General features: G+C 41.5%; 1 protein-coding gene across 6 annotated transcripts in view; it reads left to right on the top strand.

The window, feature by feature from the left end:
• Positions 1-17,095, top strand: part of LOC144603513 (voltage-dependent L-type calcium channel subunit alpha-1C-like) — a 305,941-nt gene that overhangs the window by 89,346 nt on the left and 199,500 nt on the right. For all 6 annotated transcript variants that reach the window (XM_078416799.1, XM_078416795.1, XM_078416797.1 and 3 more), the window contains 2 exons: positions 567-706; positions 8,231-8,383. In XM_078416799.1, coding sequence (XP_078272925.1) covers positions 567-706; positions 8,231-8,383 — 293 coding nt within the window. The remainder of the gene's footprint in view (positions 1-566; positions 707-8,230; positions 8,384-17,095) is intronic.

Genomic DNA, 17,095 nt, shown 5'->3' with positions numbered 1-17,095 from the left:
CAGAGATTTGAGCATAAAGTCAGGTTCACTATCTTGTCCTGGGTGAATGCTGGAGTTGGGGATCTATATTTTGGATGCAACACTAATAAATGGCCCATGTGTTTTCAGGAGACTGTATAAATTCCCATGGCACTTTTTAACAAAGTGAAAGTGTGTTTTTTGCAAAATTGCAGCTAATAATTATCCCTCAATCGACATAATTAACATTTTTTATTTCTACTAGACCAAGTGGACCTAACCCTAACCCGTTGGGACCAAACCTCTACTGCATTGGTGCAGCACCCTCTCCTCCCCTCCTCCCCTCCCCTCCCCTCCCCCCTCCCCTCTCCCCCTCCCCCCTCCCCCTCTCTGCCCTCCCCTCTACCCCCTCCCCCTCCCCCTCCACTCTCCCCCTCCCCACTCCCCCCCTTCCCCTCCCCCACTCCATTCCCTCAACCCCCCTTATCCTCCCCATAAATAATATGAGCAAATTATCGCGGAAAAGCAGACTATCCAAGCAAAATGGATTGCACATTTTGAGTAACTTGGTTCTTGATAAAGGATGCCTTCTGTTTTTTCTCTTATAGACTTTTTAGTGCTATTTTAGAACAAGCGACCAAAGCAGAGGGAATTAACCCAATCGGAGGTAAATCCGCTGGATTTGATGTCAAAGCTCTAAGAGCATTCAGAGTCCTACGACCATTACGCCTAGTGTCTGGGGTTCCTAGTAAGTATTTTAATAAGATGCAGTTGCAAATATAGGTTCAAGTCTGTGCATTTCAATGACTTTTGATATATCCATAAATTAAGACTTAATTTTAAAAATGGGGGAATTTAACTGGGTGTAGGTTTCAGGCAGGTTGGATAAGCATAAATCTTGCCAAATAACAGCTTGAGGATCAGTGCCTTATTTATATCAGACTGGCATCAGCTAGGGAAAAGAGTCAAAATCTGTCCACTTCTCAACTGGCAGGATAGTTTGTGAACTCAGAAGTGAGTCACAAGGTTAGCCCAAGTTGTGTTCATAAGTCATCGGAGCAGAAGAAGGCCATTCGAACCATCGAATCTACTCCATTATTCAATCGTAGCTGATCTATCTTTTCCTCTTAACCCCATTCTCCTGCCTCTCCCCATTACCCTTGACACCCTTACAAATCAAGAACCCAATGATCTCTGCGAGGAAAAACAGCCTGACCTGTGTAGGAAGGCTGCAAGTCCTACTCCTGTTCCTCTGATGGGATGAGTGAAAATGGTGTAACTATTTTATAGCAGGGAAATAATAGGTTATCTTAAATAATATGCTCTTAGCCTTTCCTTGTGCAAAGGAGCTGCATGCCGTGGTCAACAAACACCAAACCCCATACCCTGTTGCCTTTCCTATCACAGCCAGGGACTTCAACAAGGTCAGTTTGAAGATGTCACTTTTTAACTACCACCAACACATTTCCTGCAGCACTGGAGGATCAAACACCCTTGACCACTGCAATTCAACCATCAAAGATGCCTGTTGTTCCATCCCTCGCTCTCACTGTGGGAAATCAGACTACCTGACTTGCTCCTCCTTCCTGCATATAGGCAATGAATAAGGAGTGCAGCTTCAATGGTGAGTTGGTCAGGGGAGGCAGAGGAATGAGTCTGGAATTGCTTGGAGTCAGAAGACTGGATGATGTTCAAGGACTTGGCAATGGACCTGAATGAAATCGAAAGTAGACACAAAATGCTGGAGTAACTCAGCGGGTCAGGCTGCATCTTGGGAGAGAAGGAATGGGTGACGTTTCGGGTCAAGAAGGTTCTTCAGACTGTTATCAATAAGTACTCTGTTTGCAGGCCTATTATACTGCTGCAAGTAAGAATTTCATTGTTATGTTATCAGTACATTTTACAATTAAACACTTTTGACTTTTGACTTTTGACTCTTGATCTTGTTTCTTTTATTTATTTCTCACCCAAACTCAAGTTTTTCTCATCAGATATTACTGTTTTTCGCTCCTCCCTAGTTTGTTATGTTGCACGACATTCTTCATATTAGCCAGCGACTCTGGTACATAATGGATTCTCTTCCTGTTCCTTTAATTTCATTCAAAATAATGTCAAAAAGGACAACCATGTTCAGCTGTAATGCTTATTTGACAGTAAGAGAAATAAAATCAGAAAAAAAGCAATCAAAAGTTTAAATATCTCTCAGTAATCCAACCGTCACTTTATTAAAGTTCCCCAAACATCACTTCATTTTATTTTTACCAGTTACTATTTTATCCACTTTTATTAAAGTTCCCCCATCCTGTACTCCTGGAGTGAAAGGCCTACATGGTGTCCAAACATTTTTATTCTGATCAGAATGCTTGGAATCATTTGTGTCACAATTTCTTATTTCCATCCTAGTTCAAATATAATTTTATGCTAAAGACAACTTGTAACTATCTGTAAATAAAAAAAACATAGCAATTCTGTAAATATTCCTTTCAACTGTCAGAGGTATTTTTCCTCTATAAAATGAAGGCTGGTTTACTATCAGTGATCTATATTCTCATCAGTGAATAGTTGGGAACAATGGCGTCCTATATGTGATGATTAAATTACGAGCAATGAATTTAAAGGCATCTCTCATCTATGAGGAAAAGGCAAGCAAGTGAAACAAGATCAGGCATTTATAGGTGTAAAGGAAGTTTATTTACCATACTTGATTACTCTGTTTTGGTGTCCAATCATCTGATGCCAATGATTAAATTGGAATAAGTTGTCATTGTTAATGATACACCCAAATTTAAATAAAATATGAACAGAAGAGGACAACCAAATGGACACTAATTAAAAGCTTGAAGGTGCTGACTTGCGTATCTCAATACATTACATTTTGCACTGCTTGAGCCTTTTGCAAATGGACCGTTATTTTCTGTGTATTTTTGTAACCTTTTAAAAAAATCTGCATTTAATTTCTGGATCATTTCTGGATCGCAAATGTTAAGGCAGCTTGATTGCCTATCTTTATATTTCAGCCAATGTGGTTTTGTATTTGACAATCTGTTATTTGGTGTCAGTGTATCTTGGGATGACTACCCCCAATTTCTACATTTATGTATTCATAGTTTTTCAGTGTTAATATGGTTAAGAAGCCTCATTGGATTAGATCATGAACAAAAAAATGACATTTACTGTTGAGTGATATGGTCTGCGGAAGCTACATTGTGATACTCCAGCCTTCATCTCTCTGTAATTGGGATTTTCTTTAAATCGGTATGGCCTGTTGAAATGGAGACTTCACCAGAAATATTTCCTGTTAATCAGCTTAATTGGTATGTTTTGTTCCAGACCATCCTATCAGAAAATTGCACTTTATTCCTCTTGTAAGGACTTAGATGTTTGGTATTGCTTTTCATACTTGTACAGTCAGGATAAGCCTGAAATAAGTACCAATATGTATAACTGTGTTGGATGTTATTGAAAGTGGAGTCTTGATGATGGGCGGTGAGCAGTAGCTAATGCATTGCATGTTATTGATTCTTACTCACAATAGCCTTAATTAGCTTCCAAGGAATATATTGGCATTGGTCATTTTGTTCATTCCTGCAAGATTCTGCAAAAGCATTTGGTGTCTATTTTATTACGGTATCCATTGCATTTTAAGTGTCATAACATAATGACTAATAAGACTTTACAGACTAAAGACACCTTGCTGTAAATGGCAGTCAACTGCTGATGGTTATAGTAAAACACTAAAAATATTTAAATGAGCTTACATTGCCCATGGCATTAAAATGAATGACGCAGTTTGTTTTCATGAAGTTAAGATTGCAAGGACATAAACTCGCATGCTGTGGGGTTGAAGCCACAGATTAAGGATGCATACTTTATATCAGTGAAATGTGTTTCTATAGCATTACTGCTGCTAGCTTTTAATTCAGAAATTCATAAACTGGATGAGTAGAGAATTATATAGGAAAAACATTTTTTTGAAGGCATAGTAATACAAAATATCTTGCGAAGTGAAGTCTGGAAAAGGCACTCAGTTTTAGCAACTTGTAACCACGTACTTTTACTTTTTACGGTTGATTGCAACTCTCTTTCATTATATACTCAGTATACATCTTGTATATGATAATCTTGATTTTATAATAATGTTGTTCATTTAATCTACTTGGACAAAAGGAAATTAATTCTGAAAAATCTTTGGATAGAAACCCGAGAAGTGCTTATGAGTACTAATTCATCATTTGTTTTTTACTCAATGAACATTCACGGCCATGTTTTACCTCGACTCACGAAATCAAAATAGAGATAACCTGTCTTGGTCAGGAATGCCTCTATATACAGTCCTCGAAAATGGAGCGCTAAACGCAACAGCGCTGTATGGGGTTATAACGTGGCATAAATGGAGATGTGATCCTGATAACTATTTTGAACATTATTACTGACTCTTGCAAACTGACTTGTTAGTCTGTACACTTTTCCACAATGTTTAATCTGGATGTTTACCCATTTATTCCACTTCAATTTGTGGCTCTAGTAATCAAAAATTCCCAGAATAGAGCTTTGATTCTCCTGTAAGGAGTTATCGCGTTAGATTCCCCCGTGCACACTTATCGCATTGTTCTCGCATTGGTCATATGAGATATGTCTAAACCCAGATTCCTTCCGACCCTGCCTACTTCCGACTGGAGCTTGTATTCCATGACTGGTGCTTTGATACCCTGATGCAGAGGTTTTGGGTTGGTCAATTTGCAAATCAGTTTATGCTGCCATATTCTGCAAAATCTTTAATATTTTCTTTCGAACAAATATGGCTACCAAATGAAAGAGTGCTATGTGTGGGGTGGTGCTAAGTGAGGTATACTTGTACGCTGTTAAATGGAGAGTACGTACATATATTAACATACAAGTGTTCCCTCTTTAATCTTTTGTGCTTTTTGCTCATTTGGTCTTCGAAGTAGGTGTTTCTTCACATTCTTCATAATAATCACTTATCCTCAGTTATTGATCTTCCCACTAATACACATTCACACAATGCAAAGTTGAATTGCTATGTTAATTTTGAAGCATATATAAGCCAATAAAATTTGAAAACGGTGCCACTTCTACATTAGTACATTAAGCAAGAAGTAGAGGGGGATTTTTCAATCATTGATATGGTGTGAAACAGAAATAATTTGAAATGTTGACCAATTAGCACATGAATATGGAATTAAACTTATTTGTGCCATTCACTTATGTGGGCATTATTACCACTGAATAGTTGATAAAAAAATTAATATTTAATTCGCAAACCACCAATTGAAGTCTATACAATGGTCATAAGGTCATAAGGTAAAGGAGTAGAATTAGGCCATTCGGCCCATCAAGTCTACTCTGCCAATCAATCATGGCTGATCTATCTCCCTCCTAACCCCATTCTCCTGCCTTCTCCCCATAACCTCTGACATCTGTACTAATCAAAAATCTATCTATCGTTGCCTTAAAAATATCCTTTGACTTGGTGTCAACAGCCTTCTGTGGCAAAGAATTCCACAGATTCACCACCCTCTAACTAAATAAATTTCTCCTCATCCCCTTCCTAAAAGAACGTCCTCTAATTCTAACAATGATTCTCCATACGTTCATTAAATGTGTTCACAATTAATTTTGTAGGCATCTGGAGGCCATGGAGTTTTATACTGACATTTCTTTTTCTTTTACAAAGTTAGTCATAGAGCCACACAGCTCGTTAAAAAGCCCCTCCAGCCCAACATGCCCACACCGACCAACATGTCCCATCAACACAAGTCCCACCTGCCTGCGTTTGGCCCATATCCCTCTAACCCTGTCCTATCCATGTACCTGTCCAGCTGTTTCTTAAACATTGCAATAGTCCCTGTCTCAATGACCTCATTTGGCAGCTCGTTCCATACACACACCACTCTTTGTGTGAAAAAGCTACCCCTCAAATTCCTATTAAATCTTTCCCCCTTCACCGTAAAGCTCTGTCTCAAATTACAGATAAATAATTTGGATAGATAAAGATAGGTAATAAATCATTTACAGATAAATAAGTTCTTGCACTGGTCAAGATTTGTAACTTCAGGTTGTGGATCTGGATGTCAGTGTCTCTTCCTCTCCATGGACAATGAGGGGACTGCGGCCACACACACACACACACACAGGCAAAGACTGACCTGTGGCCACACACAGGCAAAGACTGACCTGCGAGAGAGAGAGAGAGAGAGAGAGAGAGACACACACACACACACACGCACACACACACACGCACACACACGCCAGGATAAGACAGAAACAATCAGCGCCGTCTCTTCAAGCCCCAAGGCTTAGCCGTCAGGATAAGCCTGAGGCCGCCAGCGCCTCCTCTCGAGGCAAGGGTGAACTGCGGGGGGGGGGAAGCCTGATATCGTCATGCTGCCTACTTCAAGACCAGGACTGCCGGGACAAGCCTGAGATTGCCAGTGCTACCGCACATGTGCCCTGACGATGAGGGGCCCCCATGCAGTCCTGGACTTTCTTCTCACTGATAATAAAACATATCACGTGAGTTCACCCCACTGCATGTGTCATTGCTGAACCCGCCGTCATAACACTAAAAACATAACTTATACTTCAATTACACATGAATTCTGCAAGATAGGGGTAAGAAAGAAAGATTGTGGAAAAACAAGATAATCGTGCAGAAATACAAAATTAGAAAACGAGTCACGGTAGTGCAAGAGATGCCCCATAATGTTCTGTTGCCAAGGTTGTGCACGTCAGTCAAGGACCTGACAGTTGTAGGAAAGTAATCGTTTCTGAACTTAGTGATGTAAGACGTCAGACTTCTCTATTATCATGGCTGTCCCATCTCCTATTCCCTTTTGCCTTGTTGCAATAAATTAAGGCATCCTGAAAGCACTGCTCTGTTCATGTTAATTCAGTTTGATTCAGTTGCAGCTCACCTTGTTCTATATAGTACCTATATTGACCTAATTGTATTTTTCGCTTATTCTGATGGGAACACATTATTAAGCTTCTTCTCCCTAATGTTCTCTCAGATTCATGCCAAAAAAGCATTATTGTTAGGGTTCTACAATCCAAAATATTTTGGGTGATATGAGATCTCAAGGTGTAAAATGTGATTAAATGCTTTGCATGTTGCTTGGTTATATTTTTTTGAATGTCGCTGAAGTATAAAGCAATACTCACGTTACATTGATGTAAATTCTCAGAGAATAATCAATAATTACACAGGCTTGATTATTGTATGCATTAGAACAGTTTTAATATATTTTTAAGAAGCTCCTTTCCCCGGGGTTGGGAATCTAAAATTAGGGGCATATGTTTAGGGAGAGAGGGAAAAGATTTTAAAGGAACCTGAGGGGCAACATTTTCACACACAAGGTGTTGTGTATTTGGAACAAACTGCCAGAGGAAATGAAGAGGAAGAGGCAGGTACAATTATGACATTTAAAAGACACTTGGACAGATACGTGGATAGGAAATATTTGGAGGGATATGAGGCAGGCAAGTGTGATTAGCTTGGTTTGGCAACTAGGTTAGCATGGACAAGTTGGCTAAATGGCCTGTTTCAGTGCTCTTCAGTATCGTTTTAGTATCTCTTTAACACTAAGCTCAAAATAAATATTTTATGTATTTCCTTAAAATTATGAATGATTAGAAATTTCTGGTCCTGGTATCACAGAGATTCTGCATCATCTGCCTTAGGCACAGACTAGAGAATCCATCCCAGATCCACAGAGGATTACGTTAATATTTGGGATCTTGCAGAAAATTTGAAATGGGATCATGGCAACATCAGGTAACATGAATCCTGAGAAGGTGTTTCATTACCTGAAATGATGGAACTTGCCAGTGAAGCCTGAAATCAAACTCTGAAAAATGCTCCTTTTACAGAATGACAGAAAGTTACTTTACCACAATTTGGCGGAGCCTTAGACAAAAAAAGGTGGAATGGCAACATGCTTAATTTCACCTTAATTTTTAATGTTCTGTGATTCAGGTGTTTAGTTTTTCTAATGTGTATTTTAGCACTTTGTCACAAATATTGTAATCAAAATTTATAAAATATGTTTCATAATGCTTTTAGAAATTTGCCATTTATGAATATAAAGATACTTGAGGTTTTTATTTGCAATATTGCGTTTGGAATGTTGAGTATTGAATTAATTGAATAAGTTAATTTCAGAAAAGAACATTTAGGTTTTTATTGATCATTCATCATTAATATTGTCATTTTGATTCAAGTTCATATTCTTTTAAAAAAACTGTTTTTCAGGTCTCCAGGTGGTATTAAACTCAATCATCAAAGCAATGGTCCCATTGCTACACATTGCTTTGTTGGTGCTGTTCGTAATTATCATCTATGCCATTATAGGATTAGAACTATTCATGGGAAAAATGCACAAAACCTGCTTGACTAATGGAACAGGTAAGAAATATAACTATTGTGCATCATTTACTATTTAAACTAAGTATTTGCATGTCCTGTAGCAAATGGCCTTCTTGTATTTATTCAGAAATTATGATCATTGCCTTTGTAGAGAGTAGATGCACAGTTCTTATTCAAAAAGTTGTAATTTTTATAATACTGCCAACAGATTAGAATGTAATGAGTGTACTATATGTAAGAAAGTTGTCAAGAGATCGAAGGGAACTACAGACTCGGCAATATATTAGAATCTATTGAGTAATGACAGAGTACATGGATTGCACAGAAAATGTTGATTTATCATAAGGAAATCACACGTTACAGCTTTTAAAATTGTAATGAGTAAAATTGATAAATATAACAGATGTGGTGTTTTTGGACTTTTAAATTGCCTTCATATAAAATGCCACACAAGAAAAATGCATTTTAATGGAGTTAGGTGGGGGCTGCAGGGAGCATCCTTGTAACACAGGTTGAGGATTGGTAACAGAAGGAAAACAAAGTAAGAACAAGCAGTAGAAAGTTGACACAAGGAATTGCAAATGCTGGTTTACAAAATAAGACACAAAGTACTGGGTTAACTCAGTTGTCAGGCAGTAACTCTGGAGGACATGAATAAGTGATCCTTCTTCAGACCCTGAAATCTGAAATGTCGCCTATTCTTTGATATATTTCTGGCATTTACGCTTAGCAGTGGTTTGATTATTTCAGTGATTGAGTGGCAAATTACAAACGTGAATTGTACTTGGCCTTACAGTTTCTGGATGTTCAGCAGTAGGTCTGGAGGGCAAACATTTAATGGATGAAAACTGTGAAGAAGTATAACACACAGACAAGCAATCATTTTGTAAACCTTTATTGCAGACCAATGGGGAGTAATTGCCATGTGGAAAAGTTAGAATTTCATTTGTTAAAGTTGTAAAGTGGCCCAGTAGTGTGTGAACGTATTATGGTCTTTTATATTGACACAGCATCATTATGTCAATTATTAGGTATTAAGTTTGTGTATTTGATTAGGACTGTCTCCTTGAGTATTAGCTTTTTTCGCGAAGGCAGATAGCTACAGTAACCTCCATAATATTTGGGACAAAGACCCATCATTTATTCATTTGCCTCTGTACTCCACAATTTGAGATTTGTAATAGAAAAAAATCACATATGGTTAAAGTGCACATTGTCAGATTTTAATAAAGCCCATTTTTATACATTTTGGTTTCACCATGTAGAAATTACAGCAGTGTTTATACATAGACCCCCATTTCAGGGCACCATAATGTTTGGAACACATGGCTTCACACATGTTTGTAATTACTCAGGTGTGTTTAATTGCCTCCATCATGCAGTTTAAGGGAGCTCTCAGCACCCAGTCTTTCCTCCAGTCTTTCCATCACCTTCGGAAACTTTTATTGCTGTTTATCAACACGAGGACCAAAGTTGTGCCAATGAAAGTTAACAAAGCCATTATGAGACTGAGAAACACGAATAAAACTGTTAGAGACATCAGCCAACCCTTAGGCTTACCAAAATCAACTGTTTGGAACATCATTAAGAGCAAAGTAAGGAGGAGAGAAGGAACTGCCCAAGATCCAAAGCATACCACCTCATCTGTGGAACACGATGGTGGGGGTGTTATGACCTGGGCATGTATGGCTGCTGAAGGTACTGGCTCACTTATCGTCATAGATGATACCAACTGCTGATGGTGTTAGCATAATGAATTCTGAAGTGCATAGACATATCCTATCTGCTCAAGTTCAAACAAATGCCTCATAACTATTGGCTGATGGTTCATTCTACAGCAAGACAATGATCCCAAACATACTGCTAAAGCAACAAAGGAGTTTTTCAAAGCTCAAAAATGGTCAATTCTTGAGTGGCCAAGTCAATCACCCGATCTGAACCCAATTGAGCATGCCTTTTATAGAAACATAGAAACATAGAAAATAGGTGCAGGAGTAGGCCATTCGGCCCTTCGAGCCTGCACCGCCATTCAATATGATCATGGCTGATCATCCAGCTCAGTAGCCTGTACCTGCCTTCTCTCCATACCCCCTGATCCCTTTAGCAAAAAGGGCCACATCTAACTCCCTCTTAAATATAGCCAATGAACTGGCCTCAGCTACCTTCTGTGGCAGAGAATTCCACAGACTCACCACTCTCTGTGTGAAGAAATGTTTTCTCATCTCGGTCCTAAATGACTTCCCCCTTATCCTTAAGTTGTGACCCCTGATTCTGGACTCCCCCAACATCGGGAACAATCTTCCCGCATCTAGCCTCTCCAACCCCTTAAGAATTATATATGTTTCTATAAGATCCCCCCTCAGTCTTCTAAATTCCAGTGAGTACAAGCCCAGTCTATCCAGTCTTTCCTCATATGCAAGTCCCGCCATCCCAGGGATTAATCTGGTGAACCTTCTCTGTACTCCCTCTAAGGCAAGAACGTCTTTCCTCAGGTTAGGAGACCAAAACTGCACACAATACTCCAGGTGCGGTCTCACCAAGGCCCTGTACAACTGCAGCAGAACCTCCCTGCTCCTAAACTCAAATCCTCTTGCTATGAATGCCAACATACCATTCGCTTTCTTCACTGCCTGCTGCACCTGCATGCTTGCTTTCAATGACTGGTGCACCATGACACCCAGGCCACGTTGCATCTCCCCTTCTCCCAATCGGTCACCATTCAGGTAATACTCTGCTTTCCTGTTCTTGCCGCCAAAGCGGATAACCTCACATTTATCCACATTATATTGCATCTGCCATGCATTTGCCCACTCTCCTAATCTATCCAAGTCACTCTGCAGCCTCCTAGCATCCTCCTCGCAGCTAACACTGCCACCCAGCTTCGTGTCATCCGCAAACTTAGAGATGTTGCATTCAATTCCCTCGTCCAAATCATTAATATACACTGTAAATAACTGGGGTCCCAGCACTGAGCCTTGCGGTACCCCACTAGTCACTGCCTGCCATTCCGAAAAGGACCCGTTTATTCCTACTCTTTGCTTCCTGTCCGCCAACCAATTTTCTATCCACCTCAAAACTGAACCTTCAATACCATGTGCTTTAAGTTTGTACACCAATCTCCTATGTGGGACCTTGTCGAAGGCCTTCTGAAAGTCCAGATATAACACATCGACTGGTTCTCCCTTATCCACTCTACTAGTTACATCCTCGAAAAATTCTATAAGATTCGTCAGACATGATTTGCCTTTGGTAAATCCATGCTGACTTTGTCCGATGATTTCACCACTTTCCAAATGTGATGCTATCACATCTTTAATAACTGACTCTAGCATTTTCCCCACTACCGATGTTAGGCTAACTGGTCTATAATTCCCCGTTTTCTCTCTCCCTCCCTTTTTAAAAAGTGGGGTTACATTAGCTACCCTCCAGTCCTCAGGAACTACTCCAGAATCTAAAGAGTTTTGAAAAATTATCACTAATGCATCCACTATTTCTGAGGCTACTTCCTTAAGCACTCTGGGATGCAGCCTATCTGGCCCTGGGGATTTATCTGCCTTTAATCCATTTAATTTACCTAACACCACTTCCCGACTAACCTGGATTTCCCTCAGTTCCTCCATCTCATTAGACCACTGGTCCCCCGCTATTTCCGGCAGACGGTTTATGTCTTCCTTAGTGAAGACAGAACCAAAGTATTTGTTCAATTGGTCTGCCATCTCCTTGTTCCCTATGATCAATTCACCTGTTTCCGACTGCAAGGGACCTACATTTGCCTTAACTAATCTTTTTCTCTTGACATATCTATAAAAGCTTTTGCAGTCTGTTTTTATGTTCCTTGCCAGTTTTCCCTCATAGTCTATTTTCCCTTTCCTAATTAAGCCCTTTGTCCTCCTCTGCTGGACTCTGAATTTCTCCCAGTCCTCTGGTATGCTACTTTTTCTGGCTAATCTGTATGCTTCATCTTTTGTTTTAATACTATCCTTGATTTCCCTTGTTAGCCACTGATGCACTACCTTTCCTGGTTTGTTCTTTTGCCAAACTGGGATGAACACTTGTTGTAGTTCATCCATGCGACCTTTAAATGCCTTCCATTGCATGTCCACCGTCAACCCTTTCAGCATCAATCGCCAGTCTATCTTGGACAATTCACGCCTCATACCCTCAAAGTTACCTTTCTTTAAGTTCAGAACACTTGTTTCTGTATCGTCACTCTCCATCCTAATGAAGAACTCTACCATATTATGATCACTCTTGCCCAAGGGGCCTCGCACAACAAGACTGCTAACTAACCCTTCCTCATTACTCAATACCCAGTCTAGAATGGCCTGTTCTCTCGTTGGTTCCTTGACATGTTGGTTTAGAAAACCATCTCTCAAACATTCCAAGAAATCCTCTTCCTCAGCACCCCTGCCAGTTTGGTTCACCCAATCTATATGTAGATTGAAGTCACCCATTATAACTGCTGCACCTTTAGTGCATGCATTTCTAATTTCCTGCTTGATGCCATCCCCAACCTCACTACTGCTGTTAGGTGGCCTGTACACAACTCCCACTAGCGTTTTCTGCCCCTTAGTGTTTCGTAGCTCTACCCAAATCGATTCCACTTCCTCCAAGCTAATGTCCTTCCTTTCCACTGCTTTAATCTCCTCTCTAACCAGTAACGCTACCCCACCTCCTTTTCCTTTCTGTCTATCCCGCCTGAATATAGAATATCCCTGGATGTTGAGCTCCCAGCCTTGGTCACCCTGGAGCCATGTCTCCGTAATCCCAACTATATCATAATCATTAATAACTATCTCCACATTTAATTCATCCACCTTATTACGTATACTCCTTGCATTGAGACACAAAGCCTTCAGGCTTGTTTTTACAACTCTCTTACCCCTTATACAATTATGTTGAAAAGTGGCCCTTTTGCCCTGGATTTGTCTGCCTACCACTTTTACTTTTCACCTTGCTACCTGTTGCTTCTACCCTCATTTTACACCCCTCTGTCTCTCTGCTCCTGCTCCTGCTCCCATCCCCCTGCCACATTAGTTTAAATCCTCCCCGACAGCACTAGCAAACACTCCCCCTAGGACATTGGTTCCATTCCAGCTCAGGTGCAGACCGTCCTGTTTGTACTGGTCCCACCTCTCCCAGAACTGGTTCCAATGTCCTAAAAATTTGAATCCCTCCCCCTTGCACCATTTTTCAAGCCACGTATTCATCTGAAATATCCTCCTATTCCTACTCTGACTAGCACGTGGCACTGGTAGTAATCCAGAGATTATTACCTTTGAGGTCCTACTTTTTAGTTTATCTCCTAGCTCTCTAAATTCACCTTGTAGGACCTCATCCCGTTTTTTACCTAAATCGTTGGTGCCAACGTGCACCACGACAACTGGCTGCTCACCCTCCCCCTTCAGAATGTCCTGCAGCCGCTCAGAGATATCCCTGACCCTTGCACCAGGGAGGCAACATACCATCCTGGAGTCTCGTTTGCAGCCGCAGAAACGCCTATCTATTCCCCTTACAATTGAATCCCCTATCACTATAGCCCTTCTACTCTTTTTCCTCCCCTCTTTTGCCGCAGAGCCACCCACGGTGCCATGAACTTGGCTGCTGCTGCCTTCCCCTGATGAGCCATCTCCCCCAACAGTATCCAAAATGGCATATCTGTTTAGGAGGGAGATGACCGCAGGGGACTCCTGCACTATATGCTGGAGCGGAAGCTGAAGGGGACTAGCCCCCAAAACAAGCATAAGTTAAAGATGGCTGCAATACAGGCCTGGCAGGACATCACCAGAGAAGACACTGGTGATGTCCATGAATCGCAGATTTCAAGCAGTCATTGCATGCAAAGGATATGCAACAAAATACTAAACGTGCTACTTTCATTTACATGATATTTCTGTGTTCCAAACATTATGGTGCCTGAAATGGTGGGACTAATTATAAACACTGCTATAATTTCTACATGGTGAAAAACAAAATGCATAAAAATGGACTTTTTAAAAAAAAATCTGACAATGTGCACTTTAACCACATGTGATTTTTTTCTGTTACAAGTACCCGGGAAAAGCCGGGGCCGGCCGCCAGTAGTCGCTGCGGCGGCTGGCCAGATACACTGCCTCTACGCTTGGGACCGACATTCGGGACGTCGGTTCCTCGTTGAGACTGGGGCGGAGGTGAGCGTTTTGTCCCCATCGGTAGTCGACACTTGTCCAGGTAAGTGGTGGCCCTTGCTCGCTCACCGTTGTGTATGGCAGCCCCATCCAGGCGTATGGGGTTCGCACGGTCCTGCTTATTTTTGGTGCCTGTCATTTCACCTGGACCTTTACAGTCGCCGACGTCTCCCAGCCGTTGTTGGGTGCCGATTTCCTCCAGGCTCAATCCCTGTTGGTGGATATGAGGAGGCAGCGCCTGGTCCACGCTACAACATTGGAGTTGATCTCCTTACGCCCAGCTGCATCGGCTGCGGACAATGTCTAAGTCCAAATATTGTCGGACTTTCCTGATATATTAACCCCCCAATTTCAGTCGGCTAGCCCCAAGCACAGAGTGCTTCACAGTATCCTTCCCTCCGGACAGCCACTCCACTCCTCTGCCCCGGCTTTTCCCCCTATCTCGCGGCCTTGAAATGACGGTGGAACCGCTCCACCAGGCCGTTAGCTTGCGGATGATAGGCCATGGTGTGATGGAGCTGGACCCCCAACAGGCGGGCCTTCGAAGACCACAGTTCTGAGGTGAACTGAGCCCCCCCGGTCCGATGAGATGTCCACCGGCACAGCAAAGCGGGCGATCCAGTGGGCAGCGAGGGCTCGGGCACACGTCGCAGCAGAAGTGTCAGCCAGAGGAACGGCTTCCGGCCACCGCGTGAATCGGTCCACCACAGTGAGGAGGTGAGTGACGCCCCGGGATGGGGGAAGCGGCCCCACGATATCCTCGTGGATGTGGTCGAAGCGACGGCGAGGTACAGCAAAATCCTGTATGGGCGCTCGGACGTGGCGCTGAATCTTTGACGTCTGGCACGGAATGCACGCCCGGGCCCAGTTACTGACCTGTTTGCGCAAGCCGTGCTACATGAACCGGCTTTTTGTAGAGAGAGAGGAGAGTGAATGTGTGGGCTGGCAGCTTGTAGTGTGAATAAAGCATCCCAACTAGACTAACCTGGCGTCTAGCCTTATTTCGGGCTGAACCGATCACTCCTGCTACAGTTTTATATTTGTAGGAAAAATTCTCATAAAAGTGAGTGGCTTAAACTGCTTTTTTTAAAACGTCCATTTTTCTCTGAACAAAATGAAGGCCATTAGCAACATGGAAATAGCACAGAACCATAGAGAATGTATGGTAGACACTACTACTACCTTGCACAAATGGACAGCTAGGTAGGCAAAACTAAACTTCCATTTTGTGTTTTCAGAATGCACTTAATACCTTTGTCATTCTCATTGCTTCCAAGTAGTGTTTAACATTATAAACTTGCTTGATTTATCAGCTGAGAGAGAGGTCAGTAGTTAGATGGAGGAGATTTTCATGCCCGTTTTTGACCAGCTGCCATGAGATTTCAGGGCGTCTGGAGTTGATGCACAGTGCCACACTCTACTGACCATCTGACATTGTGCTGCTTTCTTTGGTTGGTAAATGCTAGTATTTGAACAGGATATATCCAAGTATGCTGATAAAATCAAATGCTGATTATTATCCTTATTAGATAATTATTCATAATTACTGAGGAATATATTTTCGTAATTACCTTTCCCAGCCTCTCACTATAATCTTATTGGCATTTTCTCTCCCCTGTCTATCCTATCACAAACCTTCCCTTTTGATTTTTATATTTCGCCACCCTTTCTCTGCATCTTAAAACTCACATCTGTTCCCAATTTTAATTGAAAGATCATTGATTGAAAGGTTAAATCTGTTTCACACTCTATATAGGTGGCTATGCAAAAGGCAGTAAAAAAGCAATATATTACTGCAAAAACACAATTAGGAACAAGTCCATGGTAGTGCAAGAGGTGGTCCTTAGTATTCCATTGCAAATGTAGATTTAGGGTTGTACAGGTCAGTTTAAGAACCTGATGGTTATGAAGAATCTTCCTCAAATTTAGCGGCCTTCAAAAATGCATCTCTGTTCTATCCCACCATATAATAATATGCAAGCTGTGAAACTAACCACAAGTCCATAGCAGACCCAATCTCATAAATTTATAAGTTCTAGAAGCAGAATTAGGTCATTCGGCTCATCAAGTCTACTCCGCCATTGAATCATGGCTGATCTATTTCTCCCTCTCAGTCCCATTCTCCTGCCTTCTCCCCATAATCACTGACACCCTTACCAATGAAGAATCTGTCAATCACAGCCATCTGTGGCAATTAACAGATTCACCACCCTCTGACTAAAGAAATTCCTCCTCATCTTTCTAAAGGTACATCCTTTTATTCTGAGGCAATGGCCTCTGGAACTAAACTCTCCCATTAATGGAAACATCCTCTCCACATTCACTCCACCCAGGCCTTTCATTATTCGGTTAGTTTCAATGAGGTCCCCCCCACATCCTTCTAAACTCCAGCATGTACAGGCCCAGAGCCATTAAGCGCTCATCATATGCTAACCCAATTTCCTGGGATCATTTTTCTAAACCTCCTCTGGACCCTTTCAGATGCCAGCACATCTTTCCTCAGATATGGGGCCCAAAACTGCTCACAATACTCCAATTGCGGTCTGACCAGTGCCTTATAAAGCCTCACCATTACATCCCTGTT

The sequence above is a fragment of the Rhinoraja longicauda genome, chromosome 20, assembly GCF_053455715.1.
Source record: "Rhinoraja longicauda isolate Sanriku21f chromosome 20, sRhiLon1.1, whole genome shotgun sequence".
Taxonomy (NCBI): Eukaryota; Metazoa; Chordata; class Chondrichthyes; order Rajiformes; family Arhynchobatidae; genus Rhinoraja; species Rhinoraja longicauda.
The sequence above is the reverse complement of the archived record's forward strand: the minus strand, read 5'-3'. Positions and strand labels throughout refer to the sequence as shown.